Genomic DNA, 27,382 nt, shown 5'->3' with positions numbered 1-27,382 from the left:
CGTCCAACCCTCCGTCCACCCCTCCGTCCACCCCTCCGTCCACCCCTCCGTCCACCCCTCCGTCCACCCCTCCGTCCACCCCTCCGTCCATCCGCCCCTCCGTCCATCTGTCGAAATCACGATAGCCGTCGAACACTTTAAGCTAGCCACTTGAAATTCTGCATATATACTTAGTATTGATGTATGTGATTGGGATAGTAAATAGTTCATGTCGGTTCAGATTTGGATATAGCCCCCATACCGATCCCCCGATTTGACTTCTTGAGCCCCTAGGAGCCTCAATTTTCATCTGATTTCGCTGAAATTTGGAACAAAGACTTGAGTTATGACTTCCATAATACATGCCAAGTATGATCGGATATGTCTTTAAATAAATATAGCCCCCATATATATATAGCCCGATTCCCCCATTTAACTTCTTTAGCATCTAGAAGCCTCTATTTTCCTCCAATGTAGCTGAAGTTTGGGTCAAAGACTTTTGTTTTGATTTCCACCATCCATGCCTAGTATGATCCGAATCGTTCTATAAACCATATATAACCCCCATGTAAACCGATATCCAGTTTTGACTTCTTGCTCCTTTTGAGGCCTAAATTTTCAACCGATTTGGTTGAAATTTGACCCTAGACCCTCCCGGACCCACCCCCTTACCCCAAAAGTACTACCAAAAATAAAAGTGGACCGATCGGGACAATATGGGACTCAAATGAAAGGTACTCAGGAGTAGAGTACGAATTTAATATTAAAAATGGGGTCCAAGTAACTGGGGGGCCGACCCAACCCCAAAAACCCCCTAAAAAAGGCTTTTTATACGATCATGACAATATGGGTCTCAAATGAAATGTACTCGGAAGTAGATTAAGAATATGGTCATGACGGAGAAATAGGCTTTATAATTTGTTGATTTCGGAAGGGGGCAGACCCTCCCCCGCTACCCAAAAACACCACCCAAAATCAAAAGTGGACCGATAATGACAATATGGGTATCAAATGCAAGGTATTGGAAAATAGAATACGAATATGGTATTTAAATTTGGGTCTAAGTACCCATCAGGCCGCCCCAATCCCAAAATTCCCCCAAACAGACATATTGGACGTTCATGTCAATATGGGCCTCAAACGAATCTGGCTTTCAATTTTGTCCGATGTCATCGCCAGGATTTGAACGCAGGCGTTCAGCGTTATAGGCGGACATAGGCTACAGTGGCAAGAAGTCGATATACACATTCAGGGCGAAGTGTCCCAACCCTAAATGATATTAAAGAGTTAAAGAAGACGCAGAGAAGCGGGCCGGCGGCAGCTCACTTACTTTTTTGGTATTTAATGACGTTTTTTAACCTTTTTCTAGAAGAATTAAACACCCTGCATTAATTCTGCACTTCAAACAAGTCAAGAGAACCCAATTTTTTTTATAGTTCTTCGTTTGCAATCACCACTTCAAAATATCACACACAAACAGACTTAAGATTGCCTCTTAACCTATATGCTTCAATATTGACTTTTTCAAAGCACATACATATGTATATAACGACATGCGTATGTGTGCCTTAGAAATTATGCGTGTGCATGTGTTAATGGCACTTTTCTTTTGTTTATTTCCCTCTATGCTCCCATGCCTTTGTTTTTCCTTTAGCCATGTGATTTCTTTTTAGATTGTAGATTGGCAAGGAGGACGCTAGAGATTGTTTGTCTGGACCTTCGTTTCTTCTGGTTGATGATATTGTTGTTGTTGTTGTTGTTGATGATATTGTTGTTGTTTCTGTTGTTGCCGTGCTCATTAGCATACATGGGACTCTTTTGATTGTGTGTTTACTTCATTAGCATACAGAATATAAAACGCTATTGACTCTTCTATACGTTTGTGGTCCTTTCTCAGCTCTCACATGCAGTAATTGTTGCGATTATTGTTTTGAAAAAAGGAAGTGGGAGAGAGGGCGAGGGGGAAGGGAGAAACAATGTACACTAAGAAGCTTAGTTGACATAAATTCTAAAGTCAGTTTGATTTTATTCTTGGAGATTGTTTAAATTATACCTACACACACATATACTAGCACTCTTATGAGCACACATTCAAGTGGTTTGTGAGCACTCATTTGGATTGTTGCCATAATGGAAGAGCGCTCTCATTTCGCATAGTCAACAATGATATTAGATATTTGAATTTTTTTCAAACCAATTGTAATGAAGTCCATATATCTTCAACCGCATTAATAGGGAGGGTCAATCACTCGGTATATGGTAATTTCAAGTCTTTGCTGTTTAAGGTCAATTTGGATTTGCATAAAGATTTTATTGAATGTATAAAGCACAGAAGACTTGAATTAAAATTTTTATTATAAGAAGTAAAAATATTTAAAATTTTTCCAAGCCGCAACCTGGGTGAAATTCAAAGTGATGCCTGGATGTTTGTTCGTATGAGGTTTTCACAAAATATAGAGTTTAGCATTGCGGTGATGATGGGAGGGAGGGGAGGACCCTCCCCTTTGCCATCACCTTCACAAAAACAGATCTCAGGGATATGTGCACTAATCAAAGCGAAAAAATGTTTGCAATCTTTTGGTAACCCAAAATAACACCAGGTGGAACGCCCCACTGAAAATCTCACCAAAAGGACATGTTTGCCGATTGAGACAATATTGGTATCAAATGAAAGGATTCTGGCATTAAAGTATGAATTTGTCAACTATCTTGAAAATATCTACCTTATGGAAGGTTAGGTTAGGTAAGGTTTAAGTGGCAGTCTGCCATTAGACTTACTTAGAAGTATTGGTCCATTGCAATACCACAGGAACAGAAAAAGGAAGATGCCTTCTAGTTCCTGCTGTTAAACCTACCACATCACTTTAAAAAGCCCATCAGTGTTCGCGAGTGTTCACATCCTCTAAATCAGACAGGTTTTCAAAGAAATAAGAACCTTAAGTGGAACTCTTTGCCAGACTGCCAGTGCGGGACACACATACAGAAGGTGTTCTATAGTCTCTTCTTCTTCGATGTCCTCACAGCTTTGTGCAAAATTCGTTTCTGTCAACTTTCAGTCTGTCAGCATGTTTTCCGATCAGAACTTCACGTTACACTCTGCCAGAATTTGTCCCACAAACGATTCACTGACTCTTTACAATGGTCAATATCTATCGACGTTGTAGATATTAAGCAGTGGGAGGCTCTTGATGTTCTGGGCATGAAGATTCAATGTGATGCCCGTTGGTCAATACACGTATTCAAAGTGTCGAAGGAAGCATTTAAGTGCTTGGGCTTTCTAAAGGGGTGTCAGAGGTATTTCACTCCCTCTGATCTTCTTAAAATCTACCCTACGTACATGGGCCGGAGCTCCAAAATCAAAATCATCCTGGTAGCTGCTTGACCGTATCCCGAGGCGGTCGTTGGTGTTGATTGGAGATGGTAGGGTATCCAACTGAATTGTTTCCCTTGAGCATCCTCGAAATGTGGGATGTGTGATGCTATTTTATCGATGCTTCCACGGTGTGTGTTCTTCGGAAATCAGTCTTCTGATTCTTGACTTGAGGATGTTTTGTCAGAAATACAGGATTTTCTAGAAGGGCGCACCAATTTTTAATCGATTGGCCAACTGATCGGAGCATGCACTACCGAGATAATTCTTTTTTCGCAAGGACAGTTCATATGTGGAATCGACTTCCGGCGTATGTTTTTCCCGCTACTTACGACATCTAGAAATTCAAAGCAAAACTCAATAAACACTGCACCCTCCTTCCCACCTTTCCTTCCCCCTCTTTCCTTCCCCCCTCTTTCCTTCCCCCCTCTTTCCTTCCCCCCTCTTTCCTTCCCCCCTCTTTCCTTCCCCCCTCTTTCCTTCCCCCCTCTTTCCTTCCCCCCTCTTTCCTTCCCCCCTCTTTCCTTCCCCCCTCTTTCCTTCCCCCCTCTTTCCTTCCCCCCTCTTTCCTTCCCCCCTCTTTCCTTCACCCCCTCTTTCCTTCCCCCTCTTTCCATCCCCCCCTCTTTCCATCCCCTATTTCCTTCCCCCCTCTTTCCTACCCCGGCCCTTTCTTCCCCCCCTTTCCTTACCCCCCTTTCCTTACCCCCCTTTCCTTACCCCCCTTTCCTTACCCCCCTTTCCTTACCCCTCTCTCCTTACCCCCCTTTCCTTACCCCCCTTTCCTTACCCCCGTTTCCTTACCCCCTTTCCTTACCCCCGTTTCCTTACCACCGTTTCCTTACCCCCGTTTCCTTACCACCGTTTCCTTACCCCCTTTCCTTACCCCCATTTCCTTACCCCCCTTTCCTTACCCCCCTTTCCTTACCCCCCTTTCCTTACCCCCTTTGCTTACCCACCTTTCCTTACCCACTTTTCTTACCCCCCCTTTCTTACCCCCTTTTCTTACCCCCCTTTCCTTACCCCCTCCCCCCCCCTTTCCTTAAATATACCTTGAGTGTTGGTTGATTCAAAAAAAAGTAAAAGCGTGCTAAGTTCGGCCGGGCCGAATCTTATATACCCTCCACCATGGATCGCATTTGCCGAGTTCTTTTCCCGGCATATCTTCTTAGGCAAAACAGGATATAAGAAAAGATTTGCTCTGTCATTATTATATTATAACATGTTGGAGACCTGCGTAAAATGTCAGCCAATTCGAATAAGGATTGCGCCCTTTGAGGGCTCAAGAAGTAAAATAGAGAGATCGTTTTATATGGGAGCTGTATCGGGCTATAGACCGATTCAGACCATAATAAACACGTATGTTGATGGTCATGAGAGAATCCGTCGTTCAAAATTTCATTCCAATCGGATAATAATTGCACACTCTAGAGGCTCAAGAAGTCAAGACCCAAGATCGGTTGATATGGCAGCTATATCAGGTTATAAACCGATTTGAGCCATACTTGGCACATTTATTGGATATCATAACAAACTACGTCGTGCAAAATTTCATTCCAATCGGATAAGAATTGCTCACTCTAGAGGCTCAAGAAGTCAAGACCCAAGATCGGTTGATATGGCAGCTATATCAGGTTATAAACCGATTTGAACCATACTTGGCATAGTTGTTGGATCTCATAACAAAACACGTCGTGCAAAATTTCATTCCAATCGGATAAGAATTGCACATTCTAGAGGCTCAAGAAGTCAAGACCCAAGATCGGTTTATATGGCAGCTATATCAAAACATGGGCCGATTTAAGCCATACTTGGCAAGGTTGTTGGATATCATAACAACACACGTTGTGAAAAATTTCATTCCAATTGAAAAAGAATTGTGCACTCTAGAGGCTCAAGAAGTCAAGACCCAAGACCGGTTTATATGGCAGCTATATCTAAACATGGACCGATATGGCCTATTTACAATACCAACCGACCTACACTTATAAGAAATATTTTTGCAAAATTTCAAGTGGCTAGCTTTACTCCTTCGGAAGTTAGAGTGCTTTCGACAGACAGACGGACGGACGGAATGACGGACAGACGGACGGACATGGCTAGATCGACATAAAATGTCGCGACGATCAAGAATATATATACTTTATGGGGTCTCAGACGAATATTTCGAGTAGTTACAAACAGAATGACGAAATTAGTATACCCCCCATCTTATGGTGGAGGGTATAAAAATTAAATAAAATAAAAACAAGTAAAAGCGTGCTAAGTTCGGCCGGGCCGAATCTTATATACCCTCCACCATGGATCGCATTTGTCGAGTTCTTTTCCCGGCATCTCTTCTTAGGCAAAAAAAAGGTTATAAGAAATGATTTGCTCTGCTATTAGAGCGATATTAAGATATGGTCCGGTTTGGACCACAATTAAATTATATGTTGGAGACCTGTGTAAAATGTCAGCCAATTCGAATAAGAATTGCGCCCTTTGTGGGCTCAAGAAGTAAAATAGAGAGATCGATTTATATGGGAGCTGTATCGGCCTATAGACCAATTCAGACCATAATAAACAGGTATGTTAATGGTCATGAGAGAATCCGTCGTACAAAATTTCAGGCAAATCGGATAAGAATTGCGCCCTCTAGAGGCTCAAGAATTCAAGAACCAAGATCGGTTTATATGACAGCTATATAAGGTTATGGACCGATTTGAACCATACTTGGCACAGTTGTTGCATATCGTAACAAAACACGTGGTGCAAAATTTCATTCCAATCGGATAAGAATTGCGCACTCTAGAGGCTCAAGAAGTCAAGACCCAAGATCGGTTTATATGGCAGCTATATCAAAACATGGACCGATTTGAACCATACATTGCACAGTTGTTGGTTATAATAAAAAAACACGTCGTGCAATATTTCATTCCAATCGGATAAGAATTGCGCCCTCTAGAGGCTCAAGAAGTCAAGACCCAAGATCGGTTTATATGGCAGCTATATCAAAACATGGACCGATATGTCCCATTTACAATACCAACCGACCTACACTAATAAGAAGTATTTGTGCAAAATTTCAAGCGGCTAGCTTTACTCTTTCGTAAGTTAGCGTGCTTTCGACAGACAGACGGACGGACGGACGGACGGACGGACAGACGGACGGACATGGCTATATCGACATAAAATGTCGCGACGATCAAGAATATATATACTTTATGGGGTCTCAGACGAATATTTCGAGTAGTTACAATCAGAATGACGAAATTAGTATACCCCCCATCTTATGGTGGAGGGTATAACAAGTAAAGAGGCTTTAAGTTCGTCCGGGCCGAACTTTGGATACCCACCACCTCGAGTATATATGTAAACCCCCTTTCGCCACAATCTGGTGAAAATTGGATAACTTATGCACCCAAATTCTTCGCGGGCATTGAATGGTCCAATAAATATAAGTCACTGTTGAAGTTCGATTTCAAATTTCAGCGAAATCGGATAAAAAATAAAGCCTTTATGGGCTTCGGACCCTTTATCGGCAGATCGGTTTATATGGCAGCTATATCTAAATAAAGTCTGATCTGAACCATATTTGGGACAGATGTCAGGAGGCTTGAAATAACCCACTGTCTTAAATTTCAGCGAAATAGGGTTATAAATAAAGCTTTTATGTCCTTCAGACCCTTTATCGGGAGATCGGTCTATATGGCAGCTATATCCGAATATATTCCGATCTGAACCATTTTTGCGTCGGATATCAGCGAGCCTAACGAAACTCACTATGCAAAATTTCAGCGAAATCGGGTAATCGCCTCTTATAGGCTTAAGACCCAAAGCCTCTAGATCGGTCTATATGGCAGCTATATCCAAATGTAGTCCGACGTGGTCCATTCAAGAATTTAACCAGCGTATAGAAGAAATACGAGTTTGTGCAAAATTTTAACTCAATATCTCAATTTTTAAAGACTGAAGTGTGACTTCAACTGACGGACACACAGACGGGCAGACACATGAACATAAATCGTCTTGCAAATTTTACAACGATCCGAAATATAAATACTATGTAGGGTCGGAAATGGATATTTCGATGTGTTACAAACGGAATGACTAAATGAATATATCTCCCTTTCTATGGTCGAGGGTATAACAAAATCCCAAGTCAATTAATTAATTATACTGCTTCGCCATATATCATGTTCAAAAGCAAACCAAAATAGAATTCTTTGCAAAAAAAAAAACGAAAACATTTTATCAAGATTGACCACTTCCCATTACTATTCATTATTTCTGCAAAACTTCAACAAAAATAAAAAAAAATCCCCCAACCCCTAACATTCCAATTACACCAATTTGATTCATTTGTTAAATTCCTTATATTTTATTACACTCTCTCTCTCTCTCTCTCTCACACACACACTCCTTCCCAGACCTGCAGCAATAAAAAAAAGCTAGAACGCTACGTCTGAAGTTCATCACTTTTGGAACGTTGGCCATTATGGCAAAACGACCGACCATAGACTTGGCGAAATCGATTTGGTATTCTGTGACTGATAAATTTTAACAATTTGGATGAGGAAATTTATACTGCATGAAAAGTTTTTTTTTGTTAGACTCACAGAGGCTTTGGAATGTAAACTAGAGATTTCTAAATTCTTTTATACTCAAACAACTAATTTTCGATTGATTTTTTATTTGAAACTTTGAACTGTCAAGACGTTGTTCGGAAAGGACAGAAAATAATTAATTTTTGTTTAAAATTTTATTTGAATTTTTCATTTAAAACGAAGAAAATTCTAAGATTTTTTCAATTTTGTCAAATAGCGCGTTAGAAAAGAAGCTTTGGCTTTCAGTTTTTGTGGAAAATCGCCGTGTTCCACATCGTTCAAGAAGATTCTAAAGGATTTTTGTGAGGCAATATTTTACCTACCACTGAAAATTTTAAAAGGAAATCTAGAAGAATCTCTACGAAACTACACAAGGATTTGACGATATAATTTTAACTGGACTTTGGAAAATTTGTATAACCGGACGCAACAAAAATAGTAAATCTGATTAGTAAATCTATTTGGAATTGCCGCTAAAGCGGGAATTCCCCATCAAATGGCGACTATTTAAGGAGGGCATTCATTGAAGCCAATATCACATAAGGATGTTCTCCATCAATTTAACAATATTTTGCAACCAAATACTGTCTTTTAAATGGAAGAAACCCTAATTTAAAAATTCTACTTAATGAATTAGCTATCGAAATAATTTAACAACATTTTATACAAACCGTGAGCTCAGCAAACTAAATTTAAAAAAAAAAAAAAGAAAGAATTTCAGCTGCCAAAACAATGAATAACTCCCAGACAACAGGCCTGATGACAACGTTGAATTAATGGGTGAGTCCTTATTTTATTTTTACATTCGCGATTTAGTTTGCATATGCTCAAATACCTACAACTAGTACACTTTAAAAAATCATAGAAATCAAAAAGATTTCTTCTGCTCATTTATTAATTGTTTTAATTTTTTTTTTTTGTTTAACATTTAAAATAATTATTACTAGTTTTTTTTTTATTATTAAATTTGCAATTAATATTTCCTCTTATCTTAATATGATTGATAGCATCACTTTTTACTATTGTTTCGATTAATTTTAAATATATATTGTAATGAATTTCTAAGCATTATCCGTTCATTTGTGAAAGGTGATGGTCTTTAAGTAGAGGAGGTTATTTAAGGGCTGAAAGAACTTGGAATTCAGCATGGTAGGGTGGGAAGCTGAGCAGTTACGAGATCAATAACTGCATCCTGTAGTAATAACATCATCTTCCTATTTCTCCCTTTTCTATTTCCTTACTTCATTTTCTACCTCTATCTTTTCCTTTTCAAGAGCTACCTTATTTTACTTTTATGTTTGCGAAACCGAGTCTACTTCTGAAGGGAAAGAACTGCCCCAAGACTGAGCGCGGCCGGGGCAAGGAGGTAGCCACTCCCAGAGGAAGTAGAGCCCGTGTGGTGGTTCGTTACATAAATTAAATGGCGCCCAACGTGGGGCCGCAACTGGCCGTTATCTGGCTATCCTAGATTTTTGGTTAAACAGTAATTTGACACCTTAATGCTGGTCCCTTATATTTATTTTCCTTTTAAAACTTAAATCTTTTAAAAGAATTTGAGACTTTCAACTTTTGCTGTTGCGAATTTCGTACCATATTACTTTTATAGGATTCTCTATCTTAATCTATATCTTTTTTCTCTTTCTTTCTTTGCTATCAAAATTTCTTTAAGCAATTGTGGTGGACTTTATTAATTGGTTCAGATCGTTTATTTACCGCTGCAATAGTTTAAAGAAATCTTTCTTTTTACTTTCGAATCTACCTTCGCATTTTTGTACTATTGTAGTCTGGACTTTATAGGATGGTTTCATATCGTTTTGTTGCCACTACAATGGTTCAAGAATATTTTTAACTGCATTTTTCAAATTATAGTGGATTTATGCTTTCTGGTTTTAAGCTGGAAACGTACCCTGTAGTTTGATATGCAATATTCCTATTACTTATGATGATGTTACTGCAACTTAACACCTCTACTTTAAAGTACCTTCTTCCGAGTAGCAACTGAATAAGTTTTGCCATTATATAAAAGTCAATTTTTTTTTAATTTTTTTTTTTTTTGCGCTGGTTACATTTTGTCAGTTAAGGCTATATCTTAAATCCGAATCAGAAACTTACACACATACAAAATGCCTGTAACACGAAGTAGGGACAGAAGTGCTAATATTGAAGCACAACCGAATGCTTCTAACGTGATAGATGATAATGCTGCCCCTCCTGAAGAGGAAAATAGAGGTAGGAGCAGGAGTAGGAATTCGCAGACAGATCGTGCTAGGGCACCATCTGCTAGTGACGTGAGAAGAAATGAAAGAAGAATCCGTTTATTGGTTTCAGAATCTATTTCTGAAATGCGTGATGAAATTTCGTCCTCTATTGCAAATGAACTCGAGAGATTAGTTCAGGGGTTGGATTTGAACAGAAGTGCTACAGTACCTAATGAGAATATGAATCCAATGATAAGATCTGGATCAGTCAGAAATACAGGCTTGGACACATTACAAGATAGTCCTGAGAAGATTATGAATACAATCCGTAATTGGAAGTTATCTTTCTCAGGTTATAATAAGGATATACCAGTCGAAGAATTTATCTATAGGGTGAATATTATGACCACTAATACTCTAAATGGTAATTATGAATTATTATGCAAATATATTCATATTCTGTTTGAGCACAAGGCATTGGAATGGTATTGGAGATACCATCGGCAGAATGATGCTGTTGAATGGTCAGGTTTGTGTGCATCATTGAAGACTCAGTACAAGGATTCGTTCAACGATTTCGATCTAAAGGACGATATCCGACGCAGGAGGCAGAGACACAATGAGACCTTTGATGAATTCTATGACTCCATAATGTCTATAGCTGATCGACTTCGGGTGCCCATGACAGATGAGGAACTGTGTGAAACAATGATTCGCAACCTTAGGTCAGAGATAAGACATGAATTGCTTCATTTAGAAGTTTCTAGTGTTTCACAGCTTCGGAAATCGGTTAGGAGACACGAAAAGTTTGTCACAGAGCTTCAAGCAGCAAATAAATGGGGCCGATATCGTGATAAAGGCCAAATAGCTGAAGTTGGTAATGAAGATCTTCAGGGCAGCGACGATTCCGAGCAAGGAGATGTGATGGAAGTCCACCGAGAAGTTTTATGTTGGAATTGTCATGAAAGCGGCCATTCATATAAATCTTGTATGAAGGACAGAACAATTTTCTGCTATGGTTGTGGTTTAATTAATACTTATCGGCCTACTTGTCCTAAATGCAGGGAGTCGGGAAATGTCCAGAGGGGTGTCCCTCAAAAGAAGAGTGGACATCCGTCACCATATCCAAGGAAATAGGGAACATATCTCCCTATTCGAATTCACAACCAACACAAGACCCAGACGAGAGAGAAGATAATTTACTCAGACTTATAACAACCGGACCTACACAAATTTACTATAGAAATGCAAGACTGAGACGAAATTCTAAGCGTATACAAACATATTGGAAAAGATTGAAATCATTTAGAAAATTTACCATCGCATCTATAACTACAAAGGAGAATGATACTAGACCATATATCCCTATTACCATCGACAATAAACTATACTTTGCTTTATTAGACAGCGGGGCTAATAAGAGCGTTATTGGGGGTGATTTGTGTCATAAGGTGCAACAGTTACCAGGATTCAAGAAAGCCCATGGAAACGTTAAGACAGCAGATGGTCAGAACCAAAGTATATCTGGTATAGTTAACGTTGATTTTAAATTTCAAAATGATGATTACAAATTTGAGTTTTTAGTAATAGAATCAATAAGGCAAGACATTATATGTGGGATGGACTTTTGGAAGAAGTTTAACATTTCGATATCCATGATTGGTGAGATTGGAGAACTTCATAATAACGATTCAGATGAATTCATAGAGCTGTCTTCGGAGCAGAAAAAGAAATTAAACGTGGTGACCGAAATGTTTCCGAGTTCTGAGCGCGAAGGATTGGGTTGTACACATTTAGTTGAGCATTCAATCGATACTGGGGATTCGAAACCAATTAAACAGAGATATTACCCCATCTCACCGGCGAGAGAAAAGATCTTGTGCACGGAAATTGACAGGATGTTGTCACTGGGTGTTATCGAAGAATGTCCCCAGTCACCATGGTCATCACCTGGGGTACTAATTGTTAAGCCTGACAAAGTTCGGTTCTGCGTAGATAGCAGAAAGCTTAACTCAGTTACAATTAAGGATTCATATCCCATCCCAAATATTGAAGGAATTTTGTCTAGGTTGCCATCCGTTCAGTTCATCTCCAAGGTGGACCTTAAAGATGCATTTTGGCAAATAAAGTTGGATGAGTCATCTAAGCCCAAAACTGCATTCACCATTCCCAACCGGCCATTGTACCAGTTCACTAGAATGCCATTCGGGTTGTGCAACGCACCCCAAACAATGTGCCGTCTCATGGATCTAGTCATTCCGTATAACATGAAATCTCATGTTTTCGTTTATTTAGACGATTTATTAATATTGTCTGAAAGTTTTGACGAACATGTGCAGCACCTTCAAGAAGTAGCCTTACAATTTCGAAAGGCTGGACTTACCATAAATGTCAAGAAGAGTGTTTTTGCCATAAGACATGTAAAGTATTTAGGATACCTTGTGGGAGAAGGTTCACTGAGTGTCGACCCAGAAAAAGTAGGAGCTATCCTAAATTTTCCAACTCCAACTTCGCTACGCTCATTACGTCAGTTTTTAGGAATGACTGGTTGGTACCGACGTTTTATTGCTGATTTTTCTACTCTCACCTTTCCACTAACTGAGTTACTGTCGAAAAAGAGGTCTTTTAAATGGAACGATAATGCTCAAAAATCTTTTGATTTGTTAAAATCCAAATTGTGTCGAGCACCAGTTTTGGTCCACCCCAACTTTGCTAAGCCGTTTATATTGCAATGTGATGCAAGTACGGTTGGTGTTGGTGCAGTTTTGGCTCAAGAGGATGGCGATGGTAATGAAAGACCCATAGCTTACATGTCTCAGAAGTTGAATAAAGCTCAGCGAAACTATACCATTACAGAGCTAGAATGCTTAGCTGTAGTTCTAGCTGTTAAAAAGTTTAGAGCTTACATAGAGGAGGTTATTTAAGGGCTGAAAGAACTTGGAATTCAGCATGGTAGGGTGGGAAGCTGAGCAGTTACGAGATCAATAACTGCATCCTGTAGTAATAACATCATCTTCCTATTTCTCCCTTTTCTATTTCCTTACTTCATTTTCTACCTCTATCTTTTCCTTTTCAAGAGCTACCTTATTTTACTTTTATGTTTGCGAAACCGAGTCTACTTCTGAAGGGAAAGAACTGCCCCAAGACTGAGCGCGGCCGGGGCAAGGAGGTAGCCACTCCCAGAGGAAGTAGAGCCCGTGTGGTGGTTCGTTACAATTCCCGCAAATTTATTTACTTTTAACGATACCTCATGAATACTAATGCATAGACCAATTTCCGCAACGGGCATAAATGGAAAGCGTTTCCTTCAACGGCACGAAATTGCGGTTTGGCGCACTACACAAACACAAGCACACACAGAACGAACCGGCACACGTTTGCTGTTGTTTATGCGTCTGCCAAGATTCTCTGCCTTTATGGTATGACCATAAAACAGCCACCTTTTGAAAAGTTAAAGCCTCCCATTTACAAGAATGAGCTGATGTGCCAAATAAACTTTAGAGGTAAAAGTAAGGGGTGGGGGAATGATTTGAGTGAACTAATAAAGCTAATAAAGGTAGTTTTGGAAATGCAATTTGAAGTGAAGATCAAGGGAATGTTTTGGGAAAAATATTTAACTATCTTATTTTAGTTAACTGATGGAATTTAGGTGGAGAAAAAAAGTTTGGATCTTAAACCACCTCCAAAGAACGGGGGTGTATTCATTATTCCCACCACCGAAGGATGGGGATAAGACGATATAGTCATGTTCATCCGTCTGTCCGTCCGTCTGTCCATCCGTCTGTCAGTCCGTCTGTCCGTCCGTCCGTCTGTCCATCCGTCTGTCCGTCCGTCTGTCAGTCCGTCTGTCAGTCCGTCTGTTCGTCCGTCTGTCAGTCCGTCTGTTCGTCCGTCTGTCAGTCCGTCTGTTCGTCCGTCTGTCCGTCCGTCTGTCCGTCTATCCATCCGTCTGTCCGTCCGTCTGTCAGTCCGTCTGTCCGCCCGTCTGTCCGTCCGTCTGTCCGTCCGTCTGTCCGTCCGTCTATCCGTCCGTCTGTCTGTCTGTCCGTCTGTCTGTCTGTCCGTCTGTCTGTCCGTCCCTCTGTCCGTTCGTCTGTCCGTCCGTCTGTCCGTCCGTCCGTCTGTCCGTCCGTCCGTTTGTCCGTCCGTCTGTCCGTCCGTCCGTTTGTCCGACCGTCTGTACATCACTCCATTTGTCTTTTCGTCCGTCTGTCTATCCGTCCGTCTGTCTATCCGTCCGTCTGTCCGGCTGTCCGTCCGTCTGTCTGTATGTCTGTCTGTCCGCCCGTCCGTCCGTCTGTATGTCCGTCCGTTTGTCCGTCGGTCCGTCCGTCCGTTTCTCCTTCCGTCCGTCTGTCCGTCGTCCGCCCGTCTGCCTGTTGAAATCACGCTCCAGTGATTTCACAGATTTATTTTTTGTTCATAAGCAGGTTAAGTTCGAAGATATGCTATATCGGACTATATCTTGATATAACCCTCATATAGACCGATCCACGGATTTAGGCTTTTAGGCCCATTAAAGCCACATTTATTATCCGATTTAGTTGAAATTTAGGACAGTGATTTGTGTTAGGCCCTTCGACATCCTTCGTTAATTTGGGCTAGATCGGTCCAGATTTGGATATAGCTGCCATATAGGCCGATCGTCCGATTTAGGGTCTTAGGCTCATAAAAGCCACATTTATTATCCGATTTAGCTGAAATTTAAGACAGTGAGTTGTGTTAGGCCCTTCGGCTTCCTTCGTTAATTTGGGGTAGATCGGTTCAGATTTAATTATAGCTGCCATATAGACCGGTCCGCCGATTTCGGGTCTTAGGCCCATAAAAGCCACATTTATTATCCGATTTTGTTGAAATTTGCGACAGTGAGTTGTCTTAGGCCCTTCGACATCTTTCTTCGATTCGGCCCTGATCGCTTTAGATTTGGATATAGCTGCCATATAGACCGATTTCTCGATTTAAGGTTTTGGACCTATAAAAGAGCTCATAAATTGAGACAGTGAGTTAAATTAAGCCCCTTGACATACTTCTACAATATCGCACAAATCGGTCCAGATCGAACGTCCTAACACAACTCACTATTCCAAATTTCAGCAAAATCGGATAATAAATGTGGCCTTTATGGGCCTAAGACCTAAATCGGAATCGCAGAAAGATGGCAAGGGGCCTAATTTAACTCACTATTCCAAATTTTCGCGACATCGAACAATAAATGCGCCCAAAACCTTTACACGAGAGATCGGTCTCTATGGCAGCTATATCCAAATCTGGACCGATCTTGGTCCAACTGCAAAAATATATCAAGGGGCCTAACACAACTCTCTGTCACAAATTTTGGCAAAATTGGGCAATAAATGCGAATTTTATTGGCCCAAGACTTTAAGTCGAGAGATCGGTCTATATGGCAGCTCTATTCAATCTGAACCGATCAGGGCCAACTTAAAAAAGATATGCAAGGGCCTTAGATAACTCACTGTTCCAAATTTCAGTAAAATCGGATTATAAATATTGCATTTATGGGCCTGAGACCCTAAATCGGCGGATCAGTCTATATGGGGGCTATATCAAGATATAGTCCGATATAGCCCATCTTCAAACTTAACCTGTTTTTGGACAAAAAAAGAATCTGTGCAAAGTTTCAGCTCAATATCTCTATTTTTAAGGACTATAGCGTGAATTCAGCAGACAGACGGACGGACATGGCTCGATCGTCTTAGATTTTTTCGCTGATCAAGAATATATGTACTTTATAAGGTCGAAAATGCATATTTCGATGTGTTGCAAACTGAATAACAAAATTAATATACCCCCATCCTTCGGTGGTTTGTGTAATAAAGTTGTAATAGCCACAATTTTAGTCCGATCTTTAGAAAATGTACCACCAGACGTTTTTTATGACGCCCCAATAAGTATGCAATGTTTTATTAAAATCTATACAAATTTAGATAATGGTCCCTTATATGTATATCTAGACTCAGTGGTGTAGGGTATTATATAGTCGTCTCCGCCCGACTTTTGCCTTTCCTTACTGGTTTTTTAATAGCCTTTGGGTAAAACATCGAAAACAACCACAATTTATTTTCCACACCCTGATATTTCACGAATGCGAACTTTTTCCATTGTATCTCAGCAAGGATGTGGAAAAACAATTGAAATAAAACATATTTTCGCCTGTGGAAACAACATCTAATTGCTAGAAATGTTTTCGGAAAACATAGAAAAATTACCAGAAATACCTAAAAAAAAAAAAAAAATAAAACAATGACGAACACTTTTGCTCGGTGGCTTTTATTGTCTAAATCACCACAACAATTCCATTGAAATAAAAACCAGAAATTTTATCTTGGGCACAATCAAAAACCTTGCATTTTTTCCCTTAGCATTCCATCTCCATGGCCATCATGCGATTACAATTTCATTTCAATAAATTTGCAGCGATGGTACAAAAGTGTATTGAATATCAACAATGTATGGGCTATTGGTGTTTTTGTTTTAAAACGAATGTTGAGCGAAATTTTCCAATGAAATTCTCATGATTGGTATGAGGATTGTTTTTAATAACCACAATAAATGTTTGAATTTTTGGCCATTCACTGAAAAATAAATTGGACTTTGGATACTGAAGAAGCAAATGGGTGAAAAGCAAGTAAGAATGTACCACGTTCGACCGCAATGGATCGAAAGTTTGAAACTTAGAGTATGCCATAACTGGCCATAACAACTATGACGATATTTGGTCAAAATTGGTCTTAAATTCGCATGGATATGGGTAAAAACTATTGCCCACTCCATGGAAAATGCCGCGAAATCCGTACTTGGGTACCAGAAGCCTTCTTCAATAAACCCATGGTACGACCAAGAGTGTCGAGATGCTACTGAAGCCAAAAATGCTGCATACTGAACAACCCTGCATTTAGTAGCAACGCGCCAAATGAAGGAGTGGTATCGGGAGAAAAGGAGCGAGGTGAAACGTCTATTCCGCAGAAAGAAAAAGGAAATGAAAAGACGTGTGTGTGTGCGAATTGAGTTGTACAGGAGTCAGAATGAAGTTGGGAAATTCAACCAAAGAATTAAACATCAAACCGATGGCTTTGGTGCAGACACATCCTCCTGCAGAGACAAAAAAGGAAATCTGGTAACTGACACAAATAACATGCTGAGGGTAGGGAAAGAACATTTTACCCAACTGCTAGTGTCCGATGTTGGCGGCGAAGAGGATACCGCAGAACCAATCTGTGATGATGGTCTGGAATGTTTACCTCCTAGTCAGAATGAGGTCCAAGTAGCAGTGACCCAACTAAAGAACAACAAGGAAGCAGGAGCCGACGGGTTACCCGCTGAACTATTAAATACCGGACTCGACATGCTGATAAGGCATATGCATCAGCTTATCTGCCCAATATGGCTTGAAAAACGCATACCCGATGATTGGAATCTCAGCATACTATTTCCGGTACACTAGAAAGGAGACAAGACGGAATGTGCCAACCACAGAGGAATAAGTCTCCTCCCCATTGCATACAAGATACTCTAGGGCGTACTGCGTGAAAGATAAAAACCTAAAGTCAATGAGATAATTGGGCGCTATCAATCCACCCTGGACCGGATATTCACACTGCGCCAAATCCTGGAAAAGACCCGAGAAGGACAAATCAACACCTACCATCTCTTTGTTGACTACAAAGCCGCCTTCGATACTCTTTTGCGTTCAAAGGTATTTCAAGCCATGTCTGAGTTTGATATCACTGCAAAATTAATAAGACTCTGCAGGATGACACTTGCTGATCTGCGTTCCTCAGCAAGAATAGGAAAGAATCTCTCCGAATCATTTAATACCAAACGAGGTTTCAGACAAGGAGACAGCCTATCGTGTGATGTCCTTAATATCCTGCTGGAGAAGATTATTATGGCACACTAATCAGAAGAGAAACATGCTACTCGCCTATGCCGACGACATCGATATCATAGGTCGGACAGACGGGCAGACAGACAGACGGACAGACAGACGAACAGACAGACGGACAGACAGACGGACAGACAGACAGACGGACAGACAGACAGACAGACAGACGTACAGGCAGACGGAGAGAAAGATGGGCATACAGACGGATAGACATACAGACGGACAGACAGACAGACAGGCGGACAGACAGACGGACAGACAGACGAACAGACAGCGGACAGACAGACAGACGGACAGACAGACGGACGGACAGACAGCCGGGCAGACAGACAGACGGACAGACGGACAAACAGACAGACGGACGGACAGACAGACGGACGGACAGGTGGACGGAAAGATGGACAGAAAGACGGACAGAAAGACGGACAGACAGGCGGGCAGACAGACTGACAGACGGACAGACAGACAGACAGACAGACGGACAGACAGACGGACAGACAGACGGGCAGACAGACGGACAGACAGACGGACAAGCAGAAAGACAAAAGGACAGAGAGACGGTCAAATAGAAAGACAAAAGAACTGACGGACGGACAGACTGACGGACAGAAAGATGGACAGACTGACAGGCGGACATAAAGACAGACGGACAAACAAACGACACACAAATAAACAGACAAATGGACGGACAGACATACGAAGTTTGAATTTTTCAACGATACTTTGTAGGGTCACAAATGTATATTTCGATGGATTCCAAACGTAGTGCCAGTATGATGCACATAAAAAGTATACAAATGCTTAATAATTCACCCAACCATTCATTTACTGGGTTGCCCAAAAAGTAATTGCGGATTTTTTAAAGAAAAGTAAATGCATTTTTAATAAAAGTTAGAATGGACTTTAATCAAATATACTTTTTTTACACTTTTTTTCTAAAGCAAGCTAAAAGCTACAGCTGATAACTGACAGAAGAAAGAATGCAATTACAGAGTCACAAGCTGTGAAAAAATTTGTCAACGCCGAATATATGAAAAATCCGCAATTACTTTTTGGCAACCCAATATTTATGCATCGAAATTATATTTTTTTCCTGCATTATTCTCACTAAATAAAAAAGAACATCAATTTCGGCAAATTTAATATCTTACACTGCAAGTTTATATTCATAATGACTATAAAGCCAACGCATTTTTATGGAATTTTGCTGGTAAACACCAACAAAATTGATTTTCAATAACTTTTTCTGTTCGCTGTGCATTTTGAATTTTTATGGAATTTCTTTCTCATTTCCAATTTTACTGCGTTCGTCGCACTCACCTTTTAAGTACTGCTCATTTCTGGCTATCACTTTTTCAGCATTTTTACGCGCCTGAAAAAACCATTCTGATGTATTGCCCAAATAATGATATTCCATGGCTAAATCTTTGGCCAATATGGCACCCAAATCGGGTGGTGGCAATCGATAGGCAAACGGACAAAAAAGTCCCGCCTGCGATGGGTGCTCGTTCCAATCGAAACAATGGCCAGCAGCAAAAATGTCATCATCGAATTCGACCATGGACAACACGGATGCATGGAGTAGATTTATTTCTGCCTGAGTTGCTGATGAAGTCATTTTAAAAATTCTGTAACAGAGAAGAGAGCGAAAAAAAATTTTAAGTTCAGCATTTGCGACATGTGACAGGGTAAGCAGGAAAGAAAATTAATTTAATGTGAGGAGTTTAACTTAAGCGAATTTAAGGCAAGAGACGAAAACAAGTAAAAAGGCATTTAGTTCGGCCGAGCCGAACTTTGGATACCCACAACCTCGGGTATATATGTCAACCCCATTTCGTCACAATCCGGTAAAAATTGGATAACTTAAGCACCCAAATTCGTCATGGACATTGAGTGGTCTAATATATAGGTCACTATTCAATTTTGTAGATATATCCAATTATAAACCGATCTGAACCATATTAAGGTCGGATATTGTGAGGCTCAGAAAAACTCACTGTTTCAAATTTCAGCGAAATCGGGTAATAAATAAAGGTTTTATGGGCTTCAGTCCACTTATCGGCCGATCGGTCTATATGGCAGCTATATCTAAATATAGTCCGATCAAAACCATATTTAGATCGGATAATGGGAGGCCTAAGCCTACTCACTGTTTCAAATTTCAGCGAAATCGAGTAATAAATGAAGATTTTATTGGCTTCAGACCCTTTATCGGGAGATCGGCCTATATGGTAGCTATATCTTAATATTGTCCGATCTAAACCATATTTAAGTTAGTTGTCGGGAAGCCTTAAACTATTCATTGTTTGAAATTTCGGCGAAATCGGATAAAAAATAAAGTTTTTAGGGGCATTAGACCCTTTATCAGAAAATCGGTCTATATAGCAGCTATGTCCAAATATGATCCGATTTGGCCCGTTCAAGAACTTAACCAGCGTGCATCAAAAAGACGTATCTGTGCCAAATTTCAGCTCAATATCTCAATTTTTGAAGCCTGCAGAGTGATTACAACAGACGGACGGACTGACGGATAGACTGACAGACACATGGACATCGTTAAATCATCGTAGAATTTTACGGCGATCCGAAATATATATACTCTGTAGTGTCGGAAATTGATATTTCGATGTGTTGCAAACGGATTGACTAAATGAATATACCCCCTATCATACGCCGGTTAAGTTCTTGAAGGGCCAAATTGGACCATATTTGGATATAGCAGCTATATAGACCGATTTTCCGATAAAGGGCCTAATGCCCATAAAATTTCCGATTTCGCTGAAATTTGCAACAGTGATTTGTTTTAAGCCTCCCGATATCTGACCTAAATATGGATTAGATCGGTCCATGTTTAGAAATAGCTGCCATATAGACCGATCTCCCGATAAAGGGTCTGAAGAAGTCACATCTTTTGTCCGATCTTAACCAAATTGAGCGTGAGATGTTTTATTTGTTGTCCCAAGACGTGAATAGATTTTCATCAAAATCGGTACAGTTTTAGATATAACTCCCATATATAACTTTCATCCGATATGGCCTTTTCAGACCGCAGAAGCCACAATTTTGGTCGTATCTCCAAAAGGTGTAGCATGAGGTGTCCCTATTCGGTCTACATTGACATATTTCTCCTATATTCATCTTTTAGAGGATAAACGCTTTAAAGATTGCAGTAGCTACAGTTTAGGTGGCACATTGTGAGAAAATCCTGCAAGATTCCATTCAATATGAATACAAAATGAATGTCTGATTAGATTTAGACATAGGTTAGATTTAGGTAGGCTCAGTGGTTATAGTCGACTTTGCCCGAGTTTCGCCTTTTCTTATTATCTGTCCATCTGTGCATCTGCAAGTCTTTCTGTATATCTACTGGTACGTCTGTCTGTCCGTCCATCCGCCCTTGTGTCCATCCATCCGTCCGTCTCTCTGTCCTTCTATCACTCAGTCTTTCTGTTCTCTGTCAATGCGCCTGCCGTTCCCAACATCTGTCTTCCAGTTTCTACTGTTTGCCTGTGCATTCGTTGCTGCTGTTTTTCAGGCTATTTGTCCATAAACATGCCTGTCCGAACTTATCTCTGTTTTTGCATACCCTGCACCACTACTGCTGCATTATAGCTCAGTGCACTTGTTTGCCTTTCCTTATCCCAGTCTTTCATATTTTTGTGGAAATCTATCACTAGGTGCTTTCTTCATTCTCTGCACCTTGCTGCTCTCTGCAACCCAAACTAGAGAGCACCCTCTTAGTTTTCTTTTCAATTTACAATGTGCTGCTTTAATGTAATCTCCTTCGTTGCAAGTGTAATCAAGCTCATTGAAAAAAATCGTCTCTTTTTTCCATTATATTTTCCAGGAACTTTCTGTGATTAATGAAACTGAAGCGTTGTCTGTTACAGAGGCCTGTATGTGGTCTTGGTATAATTATTTCTACTTTTTCAGCTTGGTTGCAGGCAACAATGTGAACATACTTTACAGTGATTTGCAGCAGCAAAGTGAAATGCAGAGATAAATTTTTTTAGCAGAAACATGAAACATGAAAGATTGCAGTTCAACTTCTATACGTAGTAAATTCTTAACTTAAATTTAAGGCAAATTTCGTTGAAGTTTATTCTTTTTTTTTTCTTCCAACTTTTGCCAAGTCACTGTGTAAAATGGTGGCTATTCTGAACTAATGCCAAAGACAGCTACGGTTTAACACCACACTTGGTCACGTACACCAGATGTTCGCTTTTTTCTCCGCCATTCATCTGTGGCCATAGTTTTTAGTGGCTTTGTGCTATTTTCGTTCTCTCCCCTCTGGCTTTGTTTTTGTCACATTCTGTATCATTTGTTTCGGTTGTAGTTCTTCTTTAAAAGACTTCTTGAATTGAACCCACCCCACGAACCGAACACCCTCTGATGGTCATCATCAATTATAAGCTAAATGCCATTGTTTCGAATCAAAGATGACCAAGTACTTCTCATTCGTCGTATGTCGTCACCATAATCCATGTCAGCCACAGCAGTTAAAGAACTTAAGCAGCCATGACAAGTGGGGAGCACCGCATCACCACCATACCGCCCTACTTAACAACAACAACAAAAAGAAGCCATACTAATGGATATAAGTCAAACTGATGATTATTTGGACCACAGCCATAATTGCAAATGAAGCAACATTTCCATTGGATCACTTGGTGTTCCAAGAAAATTAATCAACTCAACAAATGAATAAATAGTTTCAACGGAAATTCTCATCTAATAATACCAACTATTGTGGGGGGGGGGGGGCTTATAAGGACGAAAAAAGCACTTGGAGTTTGCGAATGTACAACCAAGGGAGATAATTAATAATATTTTCCTTGAAATGAGTTCTAAGAACAAATTATTGGGTTGCCCAAAAAGTAATTGCGGATTTTTTAAAAGAAAGTAAATGCATTTTTAATAAAACTTAGAATGAACTTTCATCAAATATACTTTTTTACACTTTTTTTCTAAAGCAAGCTAAAAATAACAGCTGATAACTGACAGAAGAAAGAATACAATTACAGAGTCACAAACTGTGAAAAAAATTGTCAACGCCGACTATACGAAAAATCCGCAATTACTTTTTGGGCAACCTAATATTACATCAGTTTGCCCAACATCCCATAAAAATAAAGGAGAATAGGTTAGTTTAGGAGCGAGTGGGAGGTTCTTTAAAGACCCTTTAGACAACTTTAAGTCGATACCAAAGTATCGCCAGACCAAGGCCTATGGTGGGAAGCAAACCCACCACCCTCTCACTGGTAATCCGAGCACGCTTCCAACTCGACTACCGGAGTGAATTCCGCATTGTAGGGCCTCAAGAGGTAAAATTGACAGATCGGTTTATATGGCAGCTGTATCAAGCTAAATATGGATTCAGATCATATTGGAGAAATATGTTGAAGGTCATGAGAGAAGTCGTTGTACAAAATTTCTTCCAAATCGGATGAGAATTGAGCCCTCTAGAGGCTCAAGAAGTCAAGACTCAAGATCGGTTTATGTGGCAGCTTTATCAAAACATGGACCGATTTGCGCCATACTTAGCTCAGTTATTGAAAATCATAAGAAAATACCTCATTCGAAATTTCAGCCAAATTCGATGAGAATTGTGCCCTCTAGAGGCTCAAGAAGTCACGATCCAAGATCGGTTTATATTACAGCTATACAAGATTATGAACCGATATGAATCATACTTGACAAAGTTGTTGGATGTCATACCAAAACACCACGTGCAAAATTTCAGTCAAATCGGATGAGAATTGCGCCCTCTAGAGTCTCAAGAAATCAAGATCCAATATCGGTTTATATGGCAGCTATGTCAAAACATGGACCGATTTTAACCATACTTAGAGCAGTAGTTGGAAGTGACATCGAAACACTACGTGCGAAATTTCATTCAAATCGGTAGAGAATTGCGCCCTCTAGAGGCTCAAGAAGTCAAGACCCAAGATCGGTTAATATGGCAGCTATATCAGGTTATGTACCGATTTACGCCATACCTTAACCAGTCATTGGAAGTGACACCGAAACACCACGTGCAACATTTCAGTCAAATCGGATGAGAATTGCGCCCTCTAGAGGCTCAAGAAGTCAAGGTCCAAGATCGGTTTATATGGCAGCTATATCCAAACACACCGATTTGCGCTATGCTAAGGGCAGTAGTTGGAAGTGCAACCAAAACACTACGTGAAAAATTTCAGTCAAATCGGAAGAGAACTTCGAAAGTTAGCGTGCTTTCAATAGTCAGACGGACGGACGGACAGACGGACGAAGGAGGAAGGAAAGACGGACGGACGGACAGATGGACGGACGAACGGACGGAAGGACAGACGGACGAAGAAGGAAGGAAAGGCGGACGGACAGACGGACGAACAGATGGACGGACAGACGGACGGACTGACAGACGGACGGGCAGACGGACGGACGGACAGACGGACGGACGGACGGACAGACGGACGGACGGACAGACGGACGGACGGACAGACGGACGGACAGATTTGCAGACAGACGGACGGAAAGACGGACGTACAGACGGACAGACACACGGACACCGTGTGTGTCTTCTAACAATTTTACGACGATCACGAATATACAATACATGCATTGTAGGGTCTGAAGTAAATATTTCGATTTTTTGCAAACAGAACGTCTAAATGAATATTCCTCCTATCCTATGGTGCTGAGTATAATATGCATTGGGATGGGCCTAGGTAGCGTATGATAATTTTGTTTTGATAACATATCATAAATATCACTCATACGCACTCACTCACTCTTAATATGCATTGGAATGGGCCTAGGTGGCGTATGATAATTCTGTTTTTTTATAACATATCATAAAAATCACTCATACGTACGGTGTTTATAAAATTAAAACCAATTTAAACTTTTACGAAATCAATTTCAACTTTAAATCACTTTTTGCTTCACTGGCAATTGAAGCGGGAGCGGCATTGGCTTACAAAAATCTCTATTGTAAGATTCGTTTCTTTGCTGGCGACAAAGTTATCGTTTCAGTTTCACTACAGTTTTTCCCTAATTTCCATTAGAGCCAGTTCTTTGATAGAAACAGACATTCAATTAGCACAGAGGAAGCTCTACACAAGAAAACTTGGATGAAAAAAATCACCAAAAGAAGAAATGAAATGGCATAAGAATGCATCCAGTTGAAGAAAGTAAAATGCAAATTTGCCCATGAACATTCTATTTAGGAATAGGGGCAACGTTCTTACTTATCAATGAGTGCGGTACGATTCAAGTTTAAGTTAAGTGATTAAGGGCCTCCTTTTTATAGCCAAGTCTGAAAGACGAGCTGCAGTACGACACCTCTTTGTGGAGAAATTTTTGCGCAGCTGCCTTACAATATCTCACAAATTTCGCTAGCATTAGGAGGGGATAACCACGGCTGAACATTTTTTCTGATGTTCTCCCCAGAATTCCAACCCAGGCGTTTCGATTTTCTGCACTCATCTTATAATCTCCGACACCAATCTCCGAGGTGCTTCCCATCTCTTGATCTTTCCATCGGGCTTTTGGTCGTCCCGGTTTGCGTGTACTACCATGTTTGCCTTAACAAGACTTCTTTGTTGGAGCTTCTTCATCCATTCTGACAACATGACCTAGCCAACGCAGTCGTTGTATTTTGAAACGTATAACTATGCTATTGTCGTCATACAGCTCGTGGTTCATACGACGCCTTAATTCTCCATTAACTCAAATTGGTCCATATATTTTACCAAGAATTTTCCCCTTAAACACTGCTAGCACTGCCTCAGCAGCTTTCAAAGGCACCCATGCCTCAGAAGCATATGACAATGCGGGTAGTATCAGCCTCTTTTAGAGTGTAATCTTCGTCTGTTGAGAGGTGGCCTTGTGTCGAAACTGCCTACTTAATCCAAAGTTGCATCGGTTTGTCAGTATTATTCTTCGCTTTATTTCAAAACTGGTGTCATTCGTTTCGGTTACGGCGGTGCCGAGGTAGAATAAGTTGCTGACTACCTAAAAGTTGTGGTTCCCAACTTTCTTAATTTTCTTTATCTGCTCAGGCGTTTTGGAAGATGAAACCATCCATTTCGTCTTATCTCCATTTACTGCCAGACCCATTTTCACTGACTCTCTTTCGATTCATTCAAAGGCTTCAGTTACTACTTCCGTTGACCGACCTATGATATCGATGTCGACGGCATAGGCGAGTAGGATGTGTTCTCTGGTGATTAGTGTGCCATATCTATTCAAATCTGTATTTCGTATAAACTTCTCCACCAGGATATTAAAGAGATCGCACGATAGGCTGTCTCCTTGTCTGAAACCTCGTTTGATTTGTCCTTTTCAGGTCTTTTCCAGGGTTTGTGGCAGTGTGATTGACAGGGCAATGGTGGATACGCTGCATTCATAGCGCTTAATTATCTGATTGACTTTAGGTTTTAATCTTTTACACAGTACACTCGAAAGTATCTTGTATGCGAGGGGGGAAGACTTATTCCTCTGTAGTTGGCACATTCCGCCCTATCTCTTTCTTGTGTACGGGACATAGTATGCTGAGGTTCCTATCATCGGGTATGCGTTCTTCTAATCAAATTGCGCAGATAAGCTGAGGCATACGCCTTATCAGCGTAACGCCTCCGGACTTAAATAGTTTAGATGGTAACCTGTCGGCACCTGCTGCCTTGTTTTTCTTCAGTCGAGTCACTGCTACTTGGACCTCATTTTGACTAGAAGGTAAACATTCTATACCATCATGAGGGATTGGTTCTGCGATATCCTCTTCGCCGCCAACGTCGGACACTAGCAATTGGGTAAAATGTTCTTTCCATTGTCTCTGCAGGAGGATGTGCCTGCACCAAAGCCATCGGTTTAATGTAATACCCTGTACCACAGTAGTGGTGTAGGGTATAAAAATCCTCAATACAAAGGAAAATATTTTTCACTAAAGGGAATGTTTCCTTAAAATGTTGGAGAATTGATCGTCTTCCAATAAAGTTTCATAGTCTTTGGCTCGAATTTTCAAAATTAGGACAGAATTTTTTTCAGTGTATTGACGAAACAAATAAAACGGGAGGCCAGCATGGAGCAGAGGTTAACATGAGCGTGTATTACAATTGCGTACGATTTATGAAGGGAACTTAAAATATGTAAAACATCTCTCTTGGAGGCCACCGTAGCACAGAGGTTAGCATGCTCGCCTATGACGCTGAACGCCTGGGTTCGAATCCTGGCGAGACCATCAGAAAAAAATTTCAGCGGTAGTTTTCCCCTCCTAGTGCTGGCGACATTTGTGAGGTACTATGCCATGTTAAACTTCTCTCCAAAGAGGTGTCGCACTACGGCTCGCCGTTCGGACTCGGCT

The 27,382-nt window shown here is 40.5% G+C and overlaps 1 protein-coding gene across 1 annotated transcript in view; it reads right to left on the bottom strand.

The window, feature by feature from the left end:
• LOC106080749 (uncharacterized) overlaps window positions 1-27,382 on the bottom strand; it is a 412,271-nt gene that overhangs the window by 317,572 nt on the left and 67,317 nt on the right. Inside the window, exon 2 of the mRNA XM_013242272.2 lies at window positions 19,357-19,664. Coding sequence (XP_013097726.2) covers window positions 19,357-19,664 — 308 coding nt within the window. The remainder of the gene's footprint in view (window positions 1-19,356; window positions 19,665-27,382) is intronic.

Source organism: Stomoxys calcitrans, chromosome 5 (genome assembly GCF_963082655.1).
Source record: "Stomoxys calcitrans chromosome 5, idStoCalc2.1, whole genome shotgun sequence".
Classification (NCBI taxonomy): Eukaryota; Metazoa; Arthropoda; class Insecta; order Diptera; family Muscidae; genus Stomoxys; species Stomoxys calcitrans.
Note: the sequence above shows the minus strand (reverse complement) of the source record. Positions and strands in the feature narration are given on the sequence as shown.